Source organism: Neophocaena asiaeorientalis, unplaced genomic scaffold (genome assembly GCF_003031525.2).
Source record: "Neophocaena asiaeorientalis asiaeorientalis breed wild unplaced genomic scaffold, Neophocaena_asiaeorientalis_V1.1 scaffold132, whole genome shotgun sequence".
In the NCBI taxonomy this organism is placed as follows: domain Eukaryota; kingdom Metazoa; phylum Chordata; class Mammalia; order Artiodactyla; family Phocoenidae; genus Neophocaena; species Neophocaena asiaeorientalis.
This window is the reverse complement of record NW_020173393.1, coordinates 3,313,442-3,332,779: the sequence shown is the minus strand read 5'-3', so window position 1 is coordinate 3,332,779 and position 19,338 is coordinate 3,313,442. Positions and strand designations below refer to the sequence as shown.

Sequence of the window (19,338 nt, the reverse complement as noted above, 5' to 3'; positions counted from 1 at the left end):
TCCCCGGTCTTCCAGGGCGCTGAAACCCTCCTATAATGCGCGCCGTGCCTAGAGTCCCGCGTTCTAAAAAGGGTGACACCGACCCACAAGAGCAGCCGCAGCCTCAGCCGCAAAGCCCCGCCCCGCGTCGGGTCACCGCTCTGCGCCTGCGCCCTTGGGATCAAGGCTGGGCCTTCCGCACTCTCCGCCGGAAGCCTCCACTAGTCTCCTCCCTCAGGGTGGGGCGAAGTTTGGGCCCTTGGGGCCTATCATTTTTATCAGGCTTTAATGAGACTGGGTATTAAAGGAGAAAATGAAATGAGTTTATCTTTGGCCTAAAGTTAATCCACATTCTATTTGGATTTACCCCTCATCTAAAATAATGGTACAGTCCCACATTAGTCCCGCCCCCTGCCCCCACCCATACTTCTCCCTCCTCGCTGGCTAGGTAAATCGGCCTCTTCCGTCCTGTCGTCATCACGTCGCTCCGGAGGTAGTTCCACGCTCGGGTCCACGCCCTTGCAGCGCGCAGCTTCGCCTCCGCAGTTGCTAAGCGGCCTTGGATACCAGGCCGCAGGATGCTGGGCGGCGTCAGGTGAAGATGGTGGTCACTGGGCTTCAGGTAAGACGGACTCCGACCGCGGTGGGCCGGCCGAGGTGTTGGGAATTGGCGAGGGCCTCGACGGACTGTCCGCGAGGCCGCTGGGCCCGTCTTAGAGAAAATCGAGGTGCGCTAGGGTAAAATAAAAGTGGGGGTGGGGGGCGCAGATATAGCCCCGGATCCCGGACCTCAGACTGGGCTCGAATCTAACTCGCCTTCGGCTGGGAGATGTTTAGTCATCCTGCTGAGTATGAAAGAGCATTGGACAAGAAACCATAATGTGACATCCTAGTTCCATCCCCTTTTTCTAGGAATCCTGCTCTTAGGAATCTGTCCTACGGCAAAAATGATTAATGGCAGAAGCAGAAATATGTACATTTCAGTAGGATCTACGATGGCAAAAAATTGAAAAGATGCTCATGAAGATTGAGTTTATTATGGCATAACCACGCAACCACTAACCTAATCAGAAGGCAGAATACAATGTTGTATGTACACACTGTGAAAATAAGCATAGACATGGATGGAATGGAACATGAAAAGATAGCTGTGGTGGGATCATGGGGGGATTTTTTTTTTTTAACCTGACAAAATGATTTTAAAGTTCAACCTAAAAAATAAATATGTGGGACTAACGAGAAAAATTCTAAAACTTAAGAGGAATAAGAGAGATTAGCTCGTATCAGCACCACCAAGTATTATGACATACATATTATAAACCTGTAGTAATTAAAATAGTATGGAACTGGGCAGGAACTTACAGGCAGATAGAATATATAGAATTCATGATAAAATTCAGTTTTTAGGGATTTATTATATAGGCAAGGTGGTATTTTAAATTAGCATAGAAGGGATGGATTGGTGTCAGGCAGCTTGCTAGTAATTAAAACAATAACAAAATTAAAGCACCAAAATAAAGTCCAAATGGACTAAAATTTAAGTCTTAAAAATTTTGACATCATAAAAGTACTAGGAGAAAGCATTGTTGGATGTATTTATAATCTTAGCATGGTAAAAACTCTTCTAAAGGGCTTCCCTGGTGGCTCAGTGGTTAAGAACCTGCCTGCCGATGCAGGGGACACAGGTTCAAGCCCTGGTCCGGGAAGATCCCACATGCCGTGGAGCAACTAAGCCCATGTGCCACAACTACTGAGCTCATGTGCTGCAACTACTGAAGCCCATGTGCCTAGAGCCCATGCTCTGCAACAAGAGAAGCCACCGCAATGAGAAGCCGGCGCACCGCAACGAAGAGTAGCCCCCACTTGCCACAACTAGAGGAAGCCCGCGTGCAGCAACGAAGGCCCAACGCAGCCATAAATTAATTAATTAATTAATTTATTTATTTATTAAAAAAATAAAAACTCTTCTAAATATATCATGCAATCCAGAAGCCAGAAAGGAAAAGATTAATGCTTTCGACTCTATAAAATTTAAAACTTGCTGTGTGGCCTGCAAAATTCAAGCAAACTAAACCAAAACTACCAGCAGCTAAGTCTAAAGACAAATAAACTTATGGAAGTCTTTATTTAATGATCAATTAGAAAAATTTTAAACCCAATAGCAGAGTATATGAACAAGAAAAACAGAAAAAATACAAGTGGCCAATATAAACAGTGAAAGATGGCCATCTCACTAATTTCAAAGTGCAAATTAAAATAATAAGGATTTTTTTTGCCTATCTTATTAGCAAAGATTAAAAAAATTAAAAATAAGATTGTGTGGAAACAGAAATATATTAGCATTAATGGAAGTAAAAATTAGTACAATATTTTGGAGGGCAATTTGGAAATAATTTACTTAGTCATTCAACAGGTAAGAATTTATAGATATGCAAAGTGCACAAAAACATCATGTTCAAAGATGATGTTTGTAGTATTCTTTTACTAGCAAAAATTTGGGGGAAAAAAACATGTCAATTGGTATGTGAGTGGTTACGTAAATTTCAGTACATCCATAAAATGGAATGCTGTGCAGCAGTTTAAAAAAAAAAGTGGTAGATCCATATATAGTGACATGGAAAGATATGAAAGGTCCCGGTTAGGTGAAAAAAGTGTGTTGCAGAATAGTGCATATGGTCCTATTTAGTAAATAAAACTATAAGTTACCATATGTATAAAAAGAATTTAGAAAACTATACCCCACATTTAACAGTAGTTAGCAGTGAGGAATCAGGTTGGAAACATGGTTCCCCACATTGTAGCGTGATGGCAGGGCAGGGCCATGGAAGTGGGCTGATGGGAAGCCCAGGGTTTGCCTTGGGTTTCTGCAGCCGTGATTATTCATTTCACTTTCAGCCTTTGAATTGTAGGGAAATTGTAGCTAAGTTGCAGCAGTGTACCTTTTTAAAAAATAGATTTATTTAATTAATTCATTTGTTTATTTTTTGACTCCGTTGGGTCTTCGTTGCTGTGCGCGGGCTTTCTCTAGTTGAGCTGAGCAGGGGCTACTCTTCGTTGAGTTGCGTGGGTTTCTCACTGTGGTGGCTTCTCTTGTTGTGGAGCATGGGCTCTAGGCGCGTGGGCTTCAGTAGTTGTGGCTCGCAGGCTCTAGAGCACAGGCTCAGTAGTTGTGGTGCATGGGCTTAGTTGCTCCGCGGCATGTGGGATCTTCCCAGACCAGGGCTTGAACCCGTGTTCCCTGCATTGGCAGGAGGATTCTTAACCACTGCGCCACCAGGGAAGCCCACCTTTTCTTAATGAATTATAAGAAGTAGACTGTTGGTTCCTTTTAGGGTCTTTCTTTTGGAATATTGTTTATTGTTTCCCTTTTTTCTGATCCCTTCTTTTTTCCATAAGGTGACCATGGAGAAAGAGCTTCGGAGCACCATTCTTTTCAATGCATACAAAAAGGAAGTATTTACCACCAGCAATGGCTATAAATCCATGCAGAAAAGACTTCGGAGTAATTGGAAGATTCAGAGGTGATCGAGTGAATTGTTTTCCCTTCTAAGTGATGATGACAGCCTGCTTATAACACTGAAACGTCTTATTTTCTTATGTAAAATAGATTGTTTAGGTGGGAGGAATTCCATTTAAAGGTCGTTCAGAAAAAAATAAATGATTATTAAAACATATCTTTCAAAAATTGGCAATTAGCATATTATTAAGTGGTCCCCCCAAATCACAAATCAAGTAATTATTCCAGTTATACATATGCAAGTTTTTAAGAGGTTAGAGGCTTTCCCCATATTTTAACTTGGGTCAGTACTTTAGTTTAGGGAAAGGAAAAATGAAAATATCCGTGTGTGTGTGTGTGTGTGGTTTTTGTTAATGGGTAAAGGATGTGTAATCATACAAGCTAATGGTAGAGCTGATTGAATTAGTAGTTGGAGGACTTCTTTATGCTCTAGTGTGGTTTAATTTGGACACCTTGGCTTATAGGTAGTGCTTGAGCACAGGCTGATGACTGGGGCAGACCTATTAGAGGGGATTCTCACTTTGGGAGAGAGGCTAGACCAGGTACCTCTAAATCCCTTCATTTCTGTGCCTCTGTAGCCTCTGATTCCATACAGTCTAGACACTAAAATAGCTCATAAATTGGTTTAAATAATGGATCTAACACTTGCTTTTAAAATCATATTTCTAGCTTAAAAGATGAAATTACATCTGAGAAGCTAACTGGAGTGAAGCTGTGGATTACAGCGGGGCCAAGGGAAAAATTTACTGCAGCTGAGGTAAGGAATATCCATAAAGAAGAAATGTAGTGAGGTAGTTAGGAGCATGGGCTCTGAAATCCCGGGCTTAAATCCCTCTTCACCACTTGACTGCCTTAAGGTGGTCACTTCATCTCTTTCTTCATCATGGAGTTGTGATGATTAACTGAGTTAATGCATGATAAGTGCCAGACACATAGCGCAGGCTAACTCAATGTTAACCATACTTCTTTGCCATGTTTTTGCTTTAAAAATAGGAAAATTCCATTTAAAATTAAACTGTTTTTTATTCTGTTTCATGGACAGACAAAGAATCGTTAAGTGTAAAACCCAAACAAAAATAACAAGTGTTGGGCTTCCCTGATGGCGCAGTGGCTGAGAGTCCGCCTGCCGATGCAGGGGACATGGGTTTGTGCCCCGGTCCGGGAAGATCCCACATGCTGCGGAGCGGCTCCACAACGGAAGAGGCCACAACAGTGAGAGGCCCGTGTACCGCAAAAATAATAATAAATAAATAACAAGTATTGGCAAAGATGTGGAGAAATGGGAACCCTTGTGCACTATTGGTGGAAAGGTAAAATGGTGCAGCCACTATGGAAAACAGTATGGCGGTTCCTCAAAAAATTAATAATAGAATTATATGATCCAGCAATCCCACTTCTGGATATATATAGTCAAAAGAATGGAAAGCAGCATCTCAAAGAGGTGTTTGTACACCCATGTTCATCACAGCATTATTCACAGTAGCCAAAAGGTAGAAGCAACGCAGGTGTCCACCAACAGATGATAAATAAAATGGGATCAATACATCAATGAATTATTATTCAGTCTTAAGAAAGAAGGCAGTTCCGGTACTTGCCGCGACATGCATGAATCTTGAGGACATTATGCAAAGTGAAATAAGCCAGTTATAAAAGGGCAAACGCTGTATGGTACCATTCATATGGTGTACCTAGGGTAATCAAATTCATAGAAGGTTAAAGTGGTAGTTGCCAGGACCTAGGGGGAGGAGGGAGACAGAGTTATTTTGTAATGGGTATGAAGGTTTTGTTTTGCAAGGTGAAGAGTTCTGTAGATTGTTTGTACAACATTGTGAATGTACTTAACTTTACTGAACTGTACACTTAAAAGTAGTTAAGAGGGTAGATTGTATATTATGTATATTTTACCACAGTTAAAAAAGCAGAAAACCCGGAACATAGCAAGAGCCTTTCTCACAGAGACTTGGAAGTGCTTGGTGTTCAGGGAGGGTTGTGGGGAGGACGGAGGGAGTAGAGGCAGGGTGGGGCCGGTGTGGTCCTTAGACTTAGGTGTCCAAGGTCTCCTTCTCTTACTTTGGGTGAGGCCACGGGGAGGGGTCCACAGGGGAGCATTCCTGTTGTCCTTTTTTTTTAGATGTTGGGGGTAGGAGTTTATTAATTAATTAATTAATTTTTGCTGCGTTGGGCCTTCGTTTCTGTGCGAGGGCTTTCTCTAGTTGCGGCAAGCGGGGGCCACTCTTCATCGCAGTGCGTGGGCCCCTCACTATCGCGGCCTCTCTTGTTGCAGAGCACAGGCTCTAGATGCGCAGGCTCAGTAGTTGCGGCTCACGGGCCTAGTTGCTCTGCGGCATGCGGGATCTTCCCAGACCAGGGCTCGAACCCGTGTCCCCTGCATTAGCAGGCAGATTCTCAACCACTGCGCCACCAGGGAAGCCCCTGTCGTCCTTTTTTTTCTCAACCTGACTGCAAGGCCACCCTCTCATCTGGGAGGGGCATGGAGGGAGACATAACTATTTAATCAGGTTAATTGAGAGGAGGAGCAGGGATTATCATCGGGAATGTGGAGGTGACCAGCCACTCCTACCCCATGAGACCCCTCAGAAAGTACGCACAGCGGGCAGTGGCCTGCAAAGGAATACTGTTGGGCTTTGGTCCCACACTCTGATAGTTTCTCTTCCACCTCCCTTCTCCAGCTAGGGAGGAAAGAGAGGTGTCCCCATCTGGGCCAAGGAGCAAGCAGCCTCAGGAAAGCCGGGGCATCCAGAGAAAGGGCCAGAGACCCACGCCTGGGCCTTTTTCCAAGAGGAGATGAGCGCCAGGCCAAACCTTTTTTCAGGCTTTCAGGGATGGGAAGTGGCTTCCAAAAGACAAGGGTTCCTTGAGAGGCAGATTTTGTTCTTTGGAACTTTAGCCTAATGTTCTCTCACCAGACCAGCCCCGGCACCATGTTTTCTCTTTCGAGTTGGAGTGAGGCGGGAAGGAAAGGGAGAAAAGTGTTTAGCTTCTGCCTAAGAACAAACATCCTCTTTTGTTTTTATGCTTCCACTGGGCTGATCGTAGTGGTCAGCAGAGGTCTTCATCCAGGGCAGAGATCACCGCTTTCCTGGTTATCGTTGCTGGTCTCTGAGGACTCGTAAAGGGTCAGTTCACACCTCAAGGGCTATGTGATCCCTCTTTGATGTTGTCCTCCAGAAACTTCTGTGACAGGACAGACATCATATGTCTGACATTAGATGCAAGAATCAAGCTAGAGGCGAGGCTGAATTCAGAGTCTTCCCCTGTTTCCCACCTCACCTCCACGGGCTCATCGCACTCGCTTAGTGGTGGTATTCAGTTATCTCCAGCAGCCCACGCCATGCTTCCCAACCCCGTCAGATCAAGGGCCACCTTATTACAAATGCCCCTTTATCATACTGAATTGAAAAGCATAGATAATATAACTCATCACCGTTTAAAAAAAAAGTTGATGCTCTAACTATATTAAAGGGAGATGATTTATTTAAAAAAATATGAATTTCAAATTGTAAATGTATGGGCATATATACTCTAGAAGAATATGTATGTTTTAGTGTGTTAATCCTTGAACTTACATACAGTTAGAACACTTCTTTACATTTGCCATCTTGAAACAAAGGCTAACTGTAAATCTAAGTATACAGAATCACCATGAATGGGACAGCCTGTTGTGTGGAGTCCAGAATCAGTGAAGTTTTGTCTCATTTGGGAGCAAGCCATCTTGGCGATGTTAACTGTTGCCCTGTATTTTCTATATTTAGGGGTTTGGGGGAGAGAAGCAAATCCAGGTTGTGTGCAAGAGGAAGAGGGCCATGCTGTAGCAGAGCTGCTTTGGGACAGTGGTTTCCCAAGTGGGATGCGTGTGATGAACCACTGGGGTGCCAGAAGGAAATTATTCATATCTTTATCATCCTTAAAAAGGTCCTTTTGGGGAGTTTTTGTTTTTGGCCACGCCGTGCGGCTTGCAAGATCTTAGTTCCCCAACCAGGGATTAAACCTGGGCCCTCGGCAGTGAAAGCGCAAAGTCCTAACCACTGGACTGCCAGGGAATTCCCTGGGGAGAGTATTTTGTAATGATATAAATATACATACTTTCTATACATATTGGAGCGCACATTCAAATTTTTTCCTAATGGGGTGCTTGAAGAAAGTTGAGAGACTGTTGGTCTAGACCGCCCACCCCAAGTGTTCTTAGGCTAGGTCAACAAAATCAGCCCTAGATTTTCTTCTCTCCCCAGCTTTGTGAAAGCAAGAGAGCTTTCCAAGAGATAGGTAGACAGCATGCCTTTCTTATGTGGTTTGATCAGTCAGTGACTTGAACAGAATTTGTCCCTGAGAGATGGTATGAAATGCCTTTATCCTGATATCCTTGGCTGGCAGTGAGGAAGAGGTATGATCTCTATCAGCAGTTTTCAAACAGGGATGGTTTTGCTCACTTCACACCCCCTCCCCCAACCCCCGGGGACATTTGGCAACATCTGGAGACATTTTTGATTGTCCAGAGAGGGTAGGTACAACTAGCATCTAGTAGGTAAAGACCAGGGATGCTGCTGATTGGAGGAGACCTGTGAGCTTCCTTTAGCTAATAGTTTTCCACTTTTAGTTTGCTGTCCAGATAGTCAACTTGGAAAATGTCATTTCAGTTTGAGTATTTTGGAGCTTTATACTAAAGACAAGTGTGGAAATCCTACACAGAGAGTAAATTTTATATTATCTTAATATAGATTTACGTTTAAGTGCCTTTATAGATTTGAAGTTGTTTCTTTTTCATCTAGTTAAGGCCTTTTTTTTTTTTTTTGGCTGTGTGCGGGCTTTCTCTAGTTGCAGCAGGTGAGGGCTGCTCTTCATTGCGGTGCACAGGCTTCTCATTGCGGTGGCTTCTCTTGTTGCAGAGCACGGGCTCTAGGGCACACGGGCTTCAGTAGTCGTGGCGTGCGGTGTCAGTAGTTGCGGCGCATGGGCTTAGTTGCTCCGTGGCATGTGGGATCTTCTCGGACCAGGGCTCGAACCCGTGTCCCCTGCATTGGCAGGCAGATTCTTAACCACTCTGCCACCAGGGAAGTCCCTAGTTAAGGTCTTATTCATAGTAGTTTGGATAAGAGTCTTCAAGGTATATTCATAGATTGTTTCTTTTTCTTTGTGTAGTTTGAAGTCCTGAAGAAGTACCTTGATGGCGGTGGAGATATCCTTGTAATGCTAGGAGAGGGTGGGGAATCCAGATTTGACACCAACATTAACTTTCTCCTAGAAGAATATGGAATCATGGTTAATAACGGTAATTATTATTGTTGTTTTAATAGAGGCAGTAATTTCCTGTTTATTATTTATATTGTAGTCCTCTGGGCCTAGTAGTACAATGGAAAAAGCCCTGGGCTGTGAGGGTGCATGGTCCAGGATTCTGGCCTCACTGGCAGTCTGAATTTTCTAGTGCTAGGCTTCTTCCATTTATAAAATGAGAGAGATTGGAATATAGTTCCAGGATTCCTTTCAGGTCAAAATTTGTATGTGTCTATAATATCAAACTTACTTCTAATCTAAGAAATGCCTTCCTCTCTTTTTCCCTTAAAGATGCTGTGGTTAGAAATGTATATTATAAGTATTTCCATCCTAAAGAAGCTCTAGTTTCCAATGGAGTCTTGAATAGGTAAGCATATTGAAAACAGAAATGACTTTGCCAATGACTCTCCCCTTTCCTACATGACTCTTCCCTTCTCCCTCTCACACATTCTTTTCTCTGGCCCTTTTTCCTTTCTTGCCTTTTCTAAAAATTTTATTATATCATAGTTTATTTTATTATATTACTTCTCATCCATCAAATTACATTCCTCCTATCTTTTGAAAGCTTACTCCACATCACCTTTTTGACGATTAGGATATATTCAGTTGCAAGTAAAGAAAACCCTATTTGGATGGGATTAAACAATACAGAGACTTTATTGATTCATGTCATTGAAAAGTCGAGAACTAGGGCAGGCTTTGGGTATGGATTGACTGTAATATTCATAAGGTCATCAGGGCTCCAGTTCCATTTCTCTGCAGTTCTCTTGGCTCTGCTCTCCTGTTGTGGGGGAGCTGACTAGTTTTAACAGTTTCCAAATCTGTATCCTCATGCCACACCATTTAGGGCAAGAGCATATGCCTTGGTCCCAGCATTCCCAGCAATAGTAGACCTGGGGTTTGCTGTGACAGAAGGCATAGAATGCCCTGGTGGCACAGTTATGTCATATTCTCCACCCCTGGAACCTAGGATGAAGTCAGTTTTTTCTCATCCATTGGATCCTAATACATAAGAGATTTGAGAAAGTGAGAAATGAATGCATGAGGGGGCAACAACAGGGGCCTTCTGGGAGCTTTTCCCTATATTCCAAATGATTCATTCCACACTTGAACTTGCCAGGTACTCTGCTCGGTCTGAAGATAGAGAGTCTAGAACACAGGACTAGAATGCGGGTCTAGTACATATATGGACCTTTCCCTCAGGACTCAAGAAAGAGGAACTGATTCTTATATTTTCATGTTCACTTTTGCAGGCTTCCCAAAAGAGCTGTAGGTGTGTAGGAGTACCTTTATTTGATTTTTAAGAATGGTATTTTGAACAAGTCTGCACAGTACTTTTATCTAATTCATAGTTACTATTAATGAATGGATTGTGAAATTCCTAAATTTTTTTGTTTACTAGATTTTAATTTTTTTCTTCAAGGGAAATTAGCCGAGCTGCAGGGAAGGCAGTGCCTGGGATCATTGAAGAAGAGAGCAGTGGAAACAATGCCCAGTGAGTGTTTTCTGAGGCCACCTGAAGAGGACGTATTTGCCATTTGAAGAGTTTTCTTTTTCAAAGCGAAGCATTTTCATTTCTGATTACAAAAGTAATTCTCACCAAAAACCAGATTGATCAGTTCAAAAGGAAGAAAATAGAAGTCCTCTGGCGTAAATCCATGCCCCTCTCCCCAAAGATAATCCTTCTTAACAGTATTTAGATTTTTTTCGGGAATTCCCTGGCGGTCCAGCGGTTAGGACTCCGTGCTTCCACTGCAGGGGGCATGAGTTCAATCCCTGGTCAGGGAACTAAGATCCTGCATGCCGCACTGTGTGGCCAAAAAAATAAAAAAGGTATTCAGATTTTTAAATTTTTTTTCATATATAAAAATAGAGTTAGGTACTTTATCCTTTTTATGACTGGATTAAACTAGATGTATCCTAATCTACTCAATCTCCTATTATTGAACATTTAGGTAGTTTATAATATTTTGGTTTAATAATACCACCTAACATTCATTGAGTACTTACTGTGTCACAGGCATGTATTATTACCTCATTTAATCCTCACAACAACCTATAAGGTTGTTGACAAGATAACAGTTTAATTGCCCAAGCTCACTTGACTAGTAAGTGTCAGAACTGAGTTTCAAACCTAGGCAGTCTGCTCTAGGGCCTGTACTCTTAACTTCTTTTCCTTACTGTTATTATAAACAGTTTTATATTATCATAAATAACGAAGCACAAAGTGAACGTCTTTGTATGTACAATTTGTGCACTTAATGCTAATATCTTAGTAGGCCAGATTCTTAGCATTACCAAATGTGATGCATTGCCAAGTCACCCTCCAGGCTTTTGTAACATTTACAGTCCCTATGAACGTGCCCCTTTTCCCTCTCTTGCCAGCATGGAATATTCTGTTGAAAATGATACCACTTTATTTTAACTTGCAATTCTTTTTTCTTTTTTTTAATACATTTATTTATTTTATTTTTGGCTACGTTGGGTCTTCGTTGCTGTTCGTGGGCTTTCTCTAGTTGCGGAGAGCGGGGGCTACTCTCCGTTGCGGTGCGCGGGCTTCTCATTGCGGTGGCTTCTCTTGTTGGGAGCACAGGCTCTAGGCACGTGGGCTCTAGAGCGCAGGCTCAGTAGTTGTGGTGCACGGGATTAGTTGCTCCGCGGTATGTGGGATCTTCCTGGGCCAGGGCTCAAACCCATGTCCCCTGTGTTGGCAGGCGGATTCTTAACCACTGCGCCACCAGGGAAGCCCCAATTCTTTGATTATTATGAATGGGATGGCTTTTAAAGTCTACTGGCTGATTGTATTTATTCTGTGAATTTCCTGCTCACTGCTTTTTTGCCTGTTTTTCTATTGGTGGTTTGTCTTTCTTATGCACTTATAAGACCTCCATGTGTTGCAAATGTTTTTCCCAGTTTACCTTTTTACTTTGGGGTATTTTGCCCCATAGAAGTTGAATGTTTTTGTATAATTAAAGCATATTACAAAGCTCTAGTAGTTAGAATAATGTGATACTAATACAGAAATAGTGAAAAATAAATTTAAAAATTAGAATCAGATCCAAAATATGTGGAAGGTAGGGGTTATTAGTTTATAGTTAAAGTGACATTTCAAATTATTGGGGAATGAATGGTATGATTTTTTTTTTTTTTTTTTTTTTTTGCTGTACGTGGCCCTCTCACTGTGTGGCCTTTCCTGTTGCGGAGCACAGGCTCCAGACGCGCAGGCTCAGTGGCCATGGCTCACGGGCCCAGCCGCTCTGCGGCATGTGGGATCTTCCCGGACCGGGGCACGAACCCATGTCCCCTGCATTGGCAGGTGGACTCTCAACCACTGTGCCACCAGGGAAGCCCTGGTATAATTTTGGCTAATCATTTGGAAAAACATTTCCATTTTCATGCCACGCCCCAAAATATATTTCAGATGGATTAAATCTTTAAATATTAAAAATGAAACCATAAAAAGCACTAAAAGAAACTATAGGTGAATGTTTTGTAATCTTAGAGTACAAAAGACCTTTCTTAGTATGAAACCAAGGTAAAGTCATAAAGAGGAAAATGTATAGCAACATATATCATAAGTTGACATTTTTGACATTCAAGAATCACAATCTGATTCTTGGTGAATAAGTGAAAGAACTGTGGACTTGGAGTTAGAAGGATTTAGAAGTTCCTGACTTCATGCCTTACTTGCAGCGTGACCCAGGGCAAAGTAACTCTTAGCTTCAGTTGCCATATCTGTGTAATGGGGACAGTATTAATCTTACAAAGTTCTTGGGAAACTCCAGTGTGGCAGTACGTGTGGAAGTGCTCTGTAAGGTAGAGGGCATTGTACCTTACCTGTGATGTGACCATCATTACTTCCTCAGTAGTTGTCGTGAAGGGCAGATGGCAGGTTGTTAATTTCCTGGGTCATCCCGGAAGCAGCACAGTGTCTTGGGAGGCTTTGAGGTGGGATAAGTAGTCCTGCTTTGTGCTTTGAAATATCTTGACCTAATGGAGTCTCAAGCTCTCATTTAGCCCCATTTTTTATCATGTCCCTTTTTCCTTCTCTTACTCAGCCGTAGCCGCACTGACTTTGTTCTAATTCCGTAAGTATGCCAAGCTCTGTCTCACCTTAGGGCCTTCACATATCTGCTCCCTCTTCCAGGAATATACTCTCCCAGCTAATCTTACTCACTCACACTTGGTTAGAAAAACTCCTGTATTTGTTTTGGGGGTGGGTGTTTAACCTTATGCTTAAAGTCTTATCAAAATGTCAGTCTGATTGATTTCTTAGTAATAATAAAAGAAATAGAGGAGTGTAAATAATAGCTTGACAATTTCTGTCATATAATCATTCTACCTTCCTCCTTAAGAATTATCTCCCTTGAGTGCATTTGGGGAAGGTGTGGGGAAGAATGTGCCCTGACATCCACAGAACTATTTCTCCCACTTACCTTTGCTTCCTCCTTGGCAATTGCTCATTTTTTTCTGTTCTTGTCCTGGAAATCATGGGCTGCACCCCCCTTACTGGGATACTACTGGGGTAGGGGCGGAAGGAGGAGAATGGGGAACATGGGGCAGGTACCACTTCTCAACCATGATGAGACACAGAAGTCATAGCGGTAGGTGAGACTTTACTGAAGGGATGGGGAAAACTAACACTGGAAGGAAATAATTTAAAACTTAAGCTAAAAAGAATGGTCTAAGAGAAAGGAAAATTTAAATCTTCATAAGGAACTCTTCATGGGTATTCCCTCTGCCCATTCCCCCTCCCCCCTGCCCTGGTTTCCAGTTGTATGCTTTGGTTTTAAGATTCTCGTTTCTTTCCTTTCTGAGGACACTTCCTTCAAACAAATACCTTTGCAGAGCTCCATTTTTCTTTCACTAAAACCCTAGCCCCTCCTGCAGGGGTTGACCTCCTCTAGGTCTGCACCCCACCCGTATCCCCTCCATCCCACACCCTTTCTACGAGTACATTGCCCCAAGTACTGATTCACTCAAGACACTCGCAGTCTTTGCTAGGACAGTGGAGAGTAGAGGAGGGACTCCAAAGCAGGTCTGTGTAAAAGTGTCCAATGTGAGATAAATATATGCCTCTATTGATAGAAGCACTCAACAGGTAGCATACCCTTCTGATGACAGATACTCATTCTTAGAGATAACATCAGTCAAATTTATAAGGGAGAGGAAAGTATTTACATCTAAGACATTGTTACACAGGGCAGGCTCATGTATAGCTCTGGTTCAGTTCTTAGATGAGGCCCCCTCTTCTTCCTCTTCCTCCGTTGGGGCTACTTTAGTTCTTCCAGTTACAGTCATTTACACGTACGATTGTAAATTGTTAATTTATACTCACATTTCTTAAAATGCTTTATTAAACCTGTAGCTAGAGTGATACTAATTTTAAGTTAACAAACCAAAGCTTATAGAATATTTTCTGTTTGTTTGTGACTTGCTCAAGAAACACTGAGATTACCTTCAAAAAATTTTTATTCATTAAAAAAAAACCTTGAATATTTCTTTATTTCTTTCAGGGCTCTCACCTTTGTCTATCCTTTTGGTGCCACACTGAGTGTCATGAAACCAGCAGTGGCTGTTCTGTCCACAGGCTCTGTCTGTTTCCCACTTAACAGACCCATCCTGGCTTTCTATCACTCGAAGGTACAGCCTTTCTTAGATAAGGGTGGATATGTAATTTTTATTACTGAAATAGTAAGAACTACTTTAGTTTCCATGGGGTTTCATATATTTTCTCTTTTTTTCTTTGGCTGCGCCACTATGTGGGATCTTAGTTCCCCGACCAGCTATTGAACTCATGCCCCCTGCAGTGGAAGCTTGGAGTCCTAAACACTGGACCACCAGGGAACTCCCATATTTTCTCATTGGTCTTCACGATAGTCCTGTGAAGTAGGATTTCAATGAACTACCTTTTACTTATGGGGAAACAGTGGATTGTCCAGTCATTGATGGAATCAAGACTACACCTAGCTCTTATTCCAGATCCAAAGCCTTTCCACTGTAGCATGAGGCCACTGTAGTATAACTGTCTCTGACTACCAGCCCTCACCCTCAGTGTAAGAGAATCCATTCAGAGAAAGGTTGAGTTAGCAACTGTACCACAGTGCACAGAATTGTGCTGCTGGTATTTTAGTGCATCCCAGGAAGACACACCAGAAGACTAGTTGTTCAGTTCTCATCCTGGAAACCCCACAAAATGTGGGAACAGGTGGTCCCAGAGGACACAGCCGTCCTCATTATCACCCCACGTATCCACGGCCTTTGAATTCATGTTTGCTGAATTCACCTTCATCTGTCTACCAAGACTTGGAATTCACCAGCTGACCTCTCAGTTTTTCTCCAGAGACTTGCATGTCTCTAGCTACACATGATTCTGTTTTTCTTTGTGGGACCTAAGTATTACTTTTCCCTCTCATATTTAAAAGCTCTGACGTCATTTTTATTAGGAAGTAAATAAATGTCTACACTGTGTTTGAAAGATGATATTTAGACAAAATTGGTATAGCTATTAATGGTAGTTAGTCTCTCCTAAACAGCAGGAAATACTGTTTTAAAATTAAACTGTTATTGGACTTCCCTGGTGGTCTAGTGATTAAGACTCTGTGCTTCCACTGCAAGGGGCACAGGTTCGATCCCTGGTCCGGGAACTAAGATCCCGCATGCCCCACGGCACGGCCAAAAAAACCCAAATTAACGTGTTGTTAAATGATTCAAGACGTGGAAATAACTGTTTACATTAAATGTCTGTTTATAGGCACAAAAGTAATGAGACACCATCTTAAGGGGCCTCTGGTAGTATAATACTAGAACTGTTGTAATTATTTGATTTTCTAACTGTGCACAGAGATTTTACCTGGCTTAATCAGTGGATTTATATGGAGCATCTGTTGGGTACAGAATTCTGTGCTAAGTGTGGTGATTCTTCTAGAATGCATGAGATTATCATGTGCTCATTGCCTAGCTATTTAAAGCCCATTTTCTCCTCCTGATAGGCTTTCAGTCCTGCCTTATAAACACAATCTTTCAGAGAGGTTGTTGCCTGTCACTCTTGTTGGTGAGATGAAGCAGTGATCCCAGGGAGAGGCTCCATCTGGAACCCATAGCAGCGCCAGGCTAGCACCGGGGGCGTTCTGCCTCCTTGCCCAGGGCCATTGCCTTCCTTGAGCTTATCATGGTCCTTTCTAGGTCTTTGGTTTACTGGGATAGACTCATTAACATTGAAGGAGCAAATTGGTCCTTGAGTAGACATACTCTTATAATTAAATAATTGGAACAAATTATAGACAGATGCTGGTAAAGGAAGCTGAAGACAATGGTAGAATCAGTCAGGACAGAATAAAAGGATTAAAAGACGATGTATAATCTATTTGAAATAAATGAGGTAGGGAAAAGAAAATACAGTTGACTCTTGAGCAGTGCAGGGGTTTGAGGTGCCAGCCCTCTGCACAGTGGAAAATCGTGTGGTACAGAGTCAGTCCTCTGTATATGCGGTGTGCATCTGCGAGTTCAACCAGCCACGGATTGTGCGGTCCAGTACTCTTTACTATTGAAAAAATTCGCTAGTAAGTGGCCCATGCCGTTCAAACCCATGTTGTTCAAGGGTCAACTGTATACTAAGGAAAAGATACTATAAATCTGACTGTGAGTAGAGGTCTAGGTGTTTACTCACCTACAGGGATTCAAATCGCAGCCCAGTTCATTTAGTCACGTCCCGGCTATTTCTATAGAATTCCACCCAATTCACTTCCTATTCTCAGTAACCTATCTGTTTGCAGTGGTTATGGTATAGTAATCGTATTATTTTTCCTCTGAAGCATTTGCTTTTAATGTGGGACAGGTCAGAGTTTGTTTTGCAAATTTTGTTTTATTTACAGAATTTGTGCATTTGTAGCTCAACAACTCTGCTTAGGTGTCATTCTTTCCCAGCGTGGTTGCAGTTGTGCCTGTTCTCTGTATGCGATGTTGCTAGAAAATCTGATTTCATTTTGTGTTTTTAATATTGCACTGTTTTTTTTCTCATTACAAAAATAATATATGCTCATTGCAGAAAATTTTTAAATGCAGAGATGCAGTACTCTGAGGCAGCCCAGGCTGACGTTTTGATCATTTTCTCCCACTTTTGCTTGTGCCTCATTTTTGTTTACTTGCCTCACAGGCTTTAAACTCCAATAGCTGTACAACTGATGGTACACTTTTCTTTTAGCCTAATGTTATGACAGAAGCATTTTCCCGTATTATTGAGAAACCTTTCTAATATATAATTTAACAACTGGGGGAGGTTCCATTATTCTTAACCATATTTCTGTGGGTGGACATTTGGATTTGTTTCTAATCTTTTGTGATTATGACTATAAAGTTGTGCAGAGTGTTTGGTATATTTTATACTGCTTTGTTGCATTTGTTGACAGTTTCAGCAACGTTGTGTCAAAGAAGTTACTTCACTAAACCTGACCAACACTGTTTGTAGTCATGTTTTTCTTATTAATCTGAGGAAAAAATACTTTGTTTTGATTTTTAAAAATTACTAATATTAAATTTTTTATTATTAACCAGTTGTTTCTTTTGTGAATTTTTCATGCTTGTGGCTTAGTTTTCTGTTTGGATCTTAAATACTGTTTTTTGGTATTCATAAATGTCTAAATCTTTATAGATTATCTATGGATTTGTCTGTTTTTTCCTTTAAGATTATGATATTCATTTATAATTTCACTAACAATGGGAAAATACTGTCGAATGAATTCACACTGCTTTCTATTAATGTCAAATTGAAGGGTATAGAAGTGTCTAAATTGAGAAGCAGGCTGGAATATAGTTGTTATCATAATTGACATTTCTAGACCATTAAAATACCCATGTGAATTGGCATTTCTCAGTATATAAGACATTTGCTCACATGGTTGTAATGATAAGTGTTTGGGGACTGAAATGCACGTGGTACATTTTGGGATCTGAATATCTGACACTGCTTTGTCATCAACAGAACCAAGGTGGGAAACTGGCAGTGCTTGGCTCATGTCACATGTTCAGTGACCAATATTTGGATAAAGAAGAAAACAGCAAAATCATGGTAAGCTCTTCTCTTTTATCTAATGAATAATATGTATGATTTTCCTGTCATTAAAAAAAAAAAGTACTGGGCTTCCCTGGTGGTGCAGTGGTTGAGAATCTGCCTGCCAATGCAGGGGACACGGGTTCGAGCCCTGGTTGGGGAAGATCCCACATGCCGCGGAGCAACTAGGCCCGTGAGCCACAACTACTGAGCCTGCGCGTCTGGAGCTTGTGCTCCGCAACAAGAGAGGCCACAACAGTGAGAGGCCCGCGCACCACGATGAAGAGTGGCCCCCGCTCGCCGCAACTAGAGAAAGCCCACGCACAGAAGCGAAGACCCAACACAGCCATAAATAAATAAATAAATAATTTAAAAAAAAAAAAAAAAAAAGTACTGCTGAGTTCATCTAGTCATTTAAAACCAGCTATTCAGAACCCGTTATACACCAGGCACTAAGGATACAAAGATGAGTCAGGCATAGTCTCTGCTCTAAAAAAGTATATAGGACACTGAGACAGAATGTGAGAGACAGAGAATTAAATCCAGAAGGCCGTGGCGAGCGTTTCTAAGCACACCACCCCGGGCTGGGAGCCACCCTGGAGAAGTGGGGAGGAGCAGACCCAAGCAGGGCCTCCCGTATAGAGCCTAGGAACTCAAACTTTCTTCGAAAAGCCACGGAGAGCCCTTGTAGAGGGTCCAGCAGCCTTGGGCATAGTCAGATCTGTGAGTGCAGAAGATGGAAGGGAGAGGGCAATCTGGAGCCAGTTAGGAGGCTGGCAGAGAAGGAACAAGGACCTGAATGAAGGCAGGGAAGGTGTGAGTGGGAGGAGGGGCTGGCCAGCACGAGTGGGATTTAGGAGGGGTTATGATAGGTCTGTCCCTGATTGAGGCGGGGAAGGAGGGGAAGGCATGGTAAGTGCAAAGGAAACATGTCCTGTGAAGGGTGATGGGGTGCAGGCCAGAGCTGGATGTTGGCGTGATGCCGGTGACTCACTCAACCAGAGGGAGAAGGTCCTGCTGAGCTTTCTCATTAATGAAGTAAGTTCCTTCAGCCTTAAGGATTATTGTCTTATTGAGAGATTGATTTAAGATCTCGTTTCCGGGAATTCCCTGGCGGTCCGGTGGTTAGGACTCTGCACTTTCACTGCCGAGGGCTTGGTTTCAGTCCCTGGTTGGGGAACTAAGATCCCACAAGCTGAGAGCTGCGGCCAAAAAAAAAAAAAGGATCTTGTTTCTGTAGAATCTATACAAAGTTCCAACATGTTTATCACATTCTGGGGGCATCTTGTTATATTGTACCTTTTTTTTTTTTTTGGTACGCGGGCCTCTCACTATTGTGGCCTCTCCCGTTGCGGAGCACAGGCTCCGGACGCGCAGGCTCAGCGGCCATGGCTCACGGGCCCAGCCGCTCTGCAGCATGTGGGATCTTCCCGGACCGGGGCACGAACCCGTGTCCCCCACATCGGCAGGCGGACTCTCAACCACTGCGCCACCAGGGAAGCCC

At 42.5% G+C, this 19,338-nt stretch overlaps 1 protein-coding gene across 6 annotated transcripts in view; it reads left to right on the top strand.

Moving 5' to 3' along the window:
* The first annotated feature begins 471 nt into the window (after positions 1-471).
* IFT52 (intraflagellar transport 52) overlaps positions 472-19,338 on the top strand; it is a 35,504-nt gene continuing 16,637 nt past the window's right edge. For 3 of the 6 annotated variants that reach the window (XR_003003476.1, XM_024746826.1, XM_024746823.1), the window contains exons 1-9: positions 472-601; positions 3,376-3,500; positions 4,166-4,253; positions 8,654-8,783; positions 9,077-9,152; positions 10,209-10,280; positions 12,844-12,873; positions 14,302-14,428; positions 17,766-17,852. Coding sequence is in view for 5 of the 6 variants with exons in the window: in XM_024746826.1 (XP_024602594.1) it covers positions 581-601; positions 3,376-3,500; positions 4,166-4,253; positions 8,654-8,783; positions 9,077-9,152; positions 10,209-10,280; positions 12,844-12,873; positions 14,302-14,428; positions 17,766-17,852 (756 nt within the window). In the remaining variant the exon portion in view is untranslated. Of the gene's footprint in view, positions 602-891; positions 1,069-3,375; positions 3,501-4,165; positions 4,254-8,653; positions 8,784-9,076; positions 9,153-10,208; positions 10,281-12,843; positions 12,874-14,301; positions 14,429-17,765; positions 17,853-19,338 lie in introns of those variants that run through there. The other 3 variants (XM_024746824.1, XM_024746825.1, XM_024746827.1) reach the window with 3 other exon arrangements.